Genomic DNA, 4,653 nt, shown 5'->3' on the forward strand with positions numbered 1-4,653 from the left:
GGAAGGGCCGCGGCGTGGGAACGAAGGAGGCAAACACTTCAAGAAGGAAATGCTGAGAGGGTCAAGGCCACGGAGAGAGCAAGCGAGATAAGGCCCGAAGGGGCCCTGGACCCGGCCACCAGGTGGGCAGGCCTCCCAGGATCGGTGGGGAAAGGCCCCGTGGAGCGGGCGCTGCAGCCGGTGCTGCCTGGGCCTCTGCTGGAGGCTGGAGTCCTGCTCCCCCCTCCCCCCTCCCCCCTTCCCCCTTTCCCCCCTGCCCCCCTTCCCCCCCCCCCCCCCGCACACTCCCGCAGGCCCTCCCGGAGCCTGCCCACCGCGCTGCCCGGCCCAGTTCCCCCACTGCCACCTGTGAGGGCTGGAGCCTCAGTTTCCCCTGGGGTGACGGGTCCAGGGGGCCCTACCGTTGCTTCTGGTGGCTGGACTGCCCTGTGCTCAGGTTGGAGGAGAGAGGCCCAGGCGGCCTGTGACTTGGGTCCCCTTACTGCCCCACGTGGGACGCTGGGCTCCCCCCACCCCCTCTTCCCCCCACCCCCACCCCCACCACCAAGTGACTCACGTGTGAGCTCAGTTTCAATGGGGTCAGAAACTGCTGAGAAAAGAGAATGTTTGCTTTTTCCACCAAGCCAGTGCCCAGATAAACAGTGTGGCCCCCGAGTGGAGCCCAAGCCCTGCCCTCCCCCCTGCCCCCCCCCCCCTGCGGAGAGGGACATAAGAAGGCACCTGATGGACGGTCACCCTGCACACGAGACTACGGAGTCAGTGACAGCCAAGCCTCCCTCCAGCCTGCCGCCACCATGAAGCTGGCCGTCACCCTTGCCCTGGCCACCCTGGCTCTCTGCCGCCCTGGTGAGTGCCCAGCGCCTGTCCCCCACGCTGGACCGGGGAACGCTCCCTGCCACCTAGTCCTGCTGGGGACGGGCATGTGCCTGCCCGCTGCTCGGCTGCTGGGAGCCTGGGGAGGCTGCCCCCAGCCAGGAGTGGGGTCTGGCGCCCGCCGCCTCGGAGACTTGGGAAGAGGCCTGAGGCCACGAGGGAAATGGCACGCATCTCACCTTCCGCCTCCACCGCCCTCAGAACTCCGGGGAACGGACTCCACGGAGAGAGGGACAGCCAGCTCGCCAGCCCAGGCTCGGACAGACCCCAAGAGGCCTTGGGGCAGCCTCCAGGTTAGGGGTCTCCGCCCAATTCTGGCAGCCACGGGGCCTGGAAGGAGCTGCAGAGCCTCGTGTCCCCAAAAGAAACCCAAGCCAAAGCGGGATCGCCCATTCTGGGCAGAAAGGAATCTTCTAGAAAGGGCCCTTCCTTTTAAGAAACTAACAAACCAGCGTGGCGTTTTCTAACATTTTTAAATAAATAAATATATATATATTTTATTGATTTTTATACAGAGAGGAAGGGACAGAGATAGAGAGTTAGAAACATCGATGAGAGAGTCATCGATCAGCTGCCTCCTGCACACCCCCTACTGGGGATGTGCCCGCAACCAAGGTACATGCCCTTGACCGGGATCGAACCCGGGACCCCCGGGTCCCCAAGCCGACGCTCTATCCATTGAGCCAAACCGGTCCCGGCTGTTTTCTAACATTTTTGTCCGCTGAAGAAAGGGTGAGGAGTCTGGGTAGCTGCAGGTGATACTGATATTAATAGTAAAGGGAGAGAGGGGCAGGGGAGGAGAAAGGGGGCCACACCCCCCTCCAAACCTTCCTCTCTCTTGGAATTTGTTACCTGCTTTTTACTCTGTACTTGCCTTCCTACTCCTTTCAGTAAACACACACACACACACACACACACACACTTTGAACACATTCCAGTTAGTTCACTTTGCTATTTTCGTGATATCCAGGGCACTAGCTTTTATGACCCCTAGGGGTGTCGAACTCAATCAGAGAAGGGGCCAAAATCTAAAATCCAGCCTAAATCGCGGGCCGAATGGTTTACTGAACAGTCATAAACTGTCATTGTGATGGAAACGCAGCGGAGTGCAGTGATGACAGCGCGGTGCGAGCCACATTGCAAGGCCTGGCGGGACGGATTTGGCCTGCGGGCCTTGTGTTTGACACATGTGCCCTAGAGGATGGCGGAGGGGACAAAACAAGAGGCAGTGGGGACAGCTACTGTGTGAGGATTTGTCTCAGGAGAAATGACATGTGTGAGCAGTGTGCACATTAGCTAGAGGGTCTCAGAGCTGTGGGCAGAGGGTGACTCCGCCGGACAGGACTGAAAGGAGACTGTGATGGGGGGTGGGGGATGGGGGCGCGGTCTGGATGCGTTTCATGCCTGTGTGCTCGTCTAGCAATGACAGCAACAACCCCCTGCCTTTCTTCACTTCCCGCCTGCCCCTCACTGTTCTGAACCCCTTCACACACTATCGCTTCATCCTTACAACGACCTTATGGAGTAGGGGTTATTCCCATTTCACAGATGAGAAAACTGAGCTGCAGAATGATATGGCAACTTGCCTAAGGACACAGTCAGTTGCAAAGCATGGCACCCAGTTCTGGAGAAGGTTGGTTGGAGCTGGGACCCAGGAGTCCAGGCAGAAAAGCCAGACCTCCACATGAGAGAGACTTCAAGGACGAGGATCTGGGCCTGCAGGGAACAGGAAATGTGACGCCCCTGTCCCTGGGGGCAGGGACCTGGAAAGGGAGCACAGCCTGAGAGCCCCCAGGTGAAGGGGACACGGCAGGGCGGGGCACAGACACAAGAAGCGTGTTCATCTGTCTGTGGGTGAGCATCCCCCAGGGCCCAGTGCTCACCGTGCCACCTACTGGGCCAGGTCCGCCTGACTTTGCCAAATGCCCCAGTGACAAGCAGCTGAGACTGTCTAACCTCTGACAAGAGACATGTGTCTGCTGGACAACAGCCAGACACCCTCAGTGGTCTCTTCCCAGCCCCCACACTGCACCGAAAATCAGGTCCGAGCTTCTAAGATCAATACTCTGCCCAGAGACCTCACAGAAAGAACGGGTGGCATGTTGTTCCCCTCCCCCCACAACCTCCTACCCCCCAGGAAGTGCAAGGAAGGCCCCGGCAAGCCACAAAAAGCTGGCTGCCACCCAGGAAGATCCGCACACCCAAGAGCCAGTGCTTGGAGCGCCACCAATTCTCACGTCCAGGCCGCTGACGCTGACGAAAGGCTGCTATCTCTCGCTGACAGGCCCGGCATTCGCCTCGCAGGCAGACCCTGCCAGGGCGCTGCCATCTTGGGATAGTGTTGCTGATTCGGCGGAGAGCTGCTTGGACTTCATCGTGAAAACCTTCTTCGTGAGCTTGTTTTCCAGTCACGAGGTCTCGGTGGAACTTTTCAGCCCTGACGCAGACATGAGAGATGTGGCGAGCAAGATAAAGGGGCTGGTGGACAGCCTCCCCCAGCAGGACCAGGACAGCATCAGGAGGGGCATGGTAGGCGCTTCCTCCGCCCGCGGCTGGGTGGTGGGTTCCCCAAGTCCCTCGCTGCATTGTTTGGGCCCTTTCCTCATCCAGAGAGGGGAGTCACAGTGCAGATGGGGAGGGGGGGGGGGGTGTGAGGATGGCGGGCAGGCACAGTCATTTCACCTGAGGTCACCAGCCTCCTGAGACTCATCAAAGCCCTTAGGAGCCCACCTCCTCCCACAGCAGGGAACCTTAGTTGACAATGAAATCTCCATGTCTCCTGTCTCATGGTCTTGGTTTAACGTAGAGATCCGAGCCCTCTTAGACAATGGGCTGTTTGTTTCTTTGTTTTAGGACAAAATATTAAAAAAGCCCACGGTGTGCTTAGGATTTAGAAGCTGAAGACCTCCAACCACTGGATCTCCAGCTGCTCCCGGCTCCTCGTTCGCTCCCTCCACCAGCCGGGCCTGGCTCCCCCCATAAAACACAGCATCTCCTCTCTGTGCCTTTTCTTTCCCGACGACAGTGCGCAAGCCCGCCTCTCGGAGGGGTGAGGGTAGCCAGAGCAAATCAAAATCAGCAGATACACGGGGCCCCGCTTCCGGTGGGCCCCGCTTCCGGTGGGCCCCGCTTCCGGTGGGCCCCGCTTCCGGTGGGCCCCGCTTCCGGTGGGCCCCGCTTCCGGTGGGCCCCGCTTCCGGTGGGCCCCGCTTCCGGTCCACCTGCGGGCTAGTTACAGGCAACAGCACTGCCTCCTGCACGCTCTCTCCCGGCTGCCGCCTGGACATGCACCAGGGCCCTGCTCAGCCTTGACCTACAGGGATAGGGGGATCTGAACTGGGTGGCAGCTAATCCCAGGCTGACCCGCCAACCCCAGCCATCCAGGGGTGAAATTAGCTGTTCTGATCCCACCGTCCCTTTGGGATTCTGCTCTTGGGCGAGGTGATAATGGGATCCGAACATGCCTACACGCAAAGATGGGGCTTTCCAAGAGTTCTGCTTCCGAAAGAGAAATGGTGGACATTTTGACGGAGCCCTGGGGAGCTGTTAGGAACGGGTGGCCCTGCGTCAGAGCCCTCAACTCACACGCAGCGCAGGACAATGGCCCGCCCCTGAGGAAGCAGATTCCTGTAAAACTTAGGAGACAAAGGCCGGAGGAGGAATGGACTTGCCTCGATTGGGGACCCGGGGTCCTGGGAGTGACTTTGAGGCGTGACGGACCCATTTTCTTTCCTCGTTTTGTATTTGGCACATAAAATTATTAGTCCAGCTATTGTCTAA

At 59.2% G+C, this 4,653-nt stretch overlaps 1 protein-coding gene across 1 annotated transcript; it reads left to right on the plus strand.

The window, feature by feature from the left end:
- Positions 1-718: 718 nt before the first annotated feature.
- SCGB1A1 (secretoglobin family 1A member 1) lies at positions 719-3,860 on the plus strand. Its single transcript, XM_036417297.2, has 3 exons — positions 719-846; positions 3,158-3,402; positions 3,727-3,860. Exons 1-3 carry the CDS (start codon positions 795-797, stop codon positions 3,772-3,774), a joined length of 345 nt encoding a protein of 114 aa, XP_036273190.1. The 5' UTR covers positions 719-794; the 3' UTR covers positions 3,775-3,860.
- The last annotated feature ends 793 nt before the right edge of the window (positions 3,861-4,653 follow it).

The sequence above is a fragment of the Pipistrellus kuhlii genome, unplaced genomic scaffold (genome assembly GCF_014108245.1).
Source record: "Pipistrellus kuhlii isolate mPipKuh1 unplaced genomic scaffold, mPipKuh1.p scaffold_m20_p_59, whole genome shotgun sequence".
NCBI classification, from domain to species: Eukaryota; Metazoa; Chordata; class Mammalia; order Chiroptera; family Vespertilionidae; genus Pipistrellus; species Pipistrellus kuhlii.

Bases quoted from the DNA above. Each gene is read 5' to 3' on its own strand.
- SCGB1A1 (XM_036417297.2), top strand. From the start codon at position 795: ATGAAGCTGGCCGTCACCCTTGCCCTGGCCACCCTGGCTCTCTGCCGC. The intron at 847-3,157 runs GTGAGTGCCCAG...TCTCGCTGACAG, and splicing joins CCTGGCTCTCTGCCGCCCTG to GCCCGGCATTCGCCTCGCAG. The intron at 3,403-3,726 runs GTAGGCGCTTCC...TCTTTGTTTTAG, and splicing joins ACAGCATCAGGAGGGGCATG to GACAAAATATTAAAAAAGCC.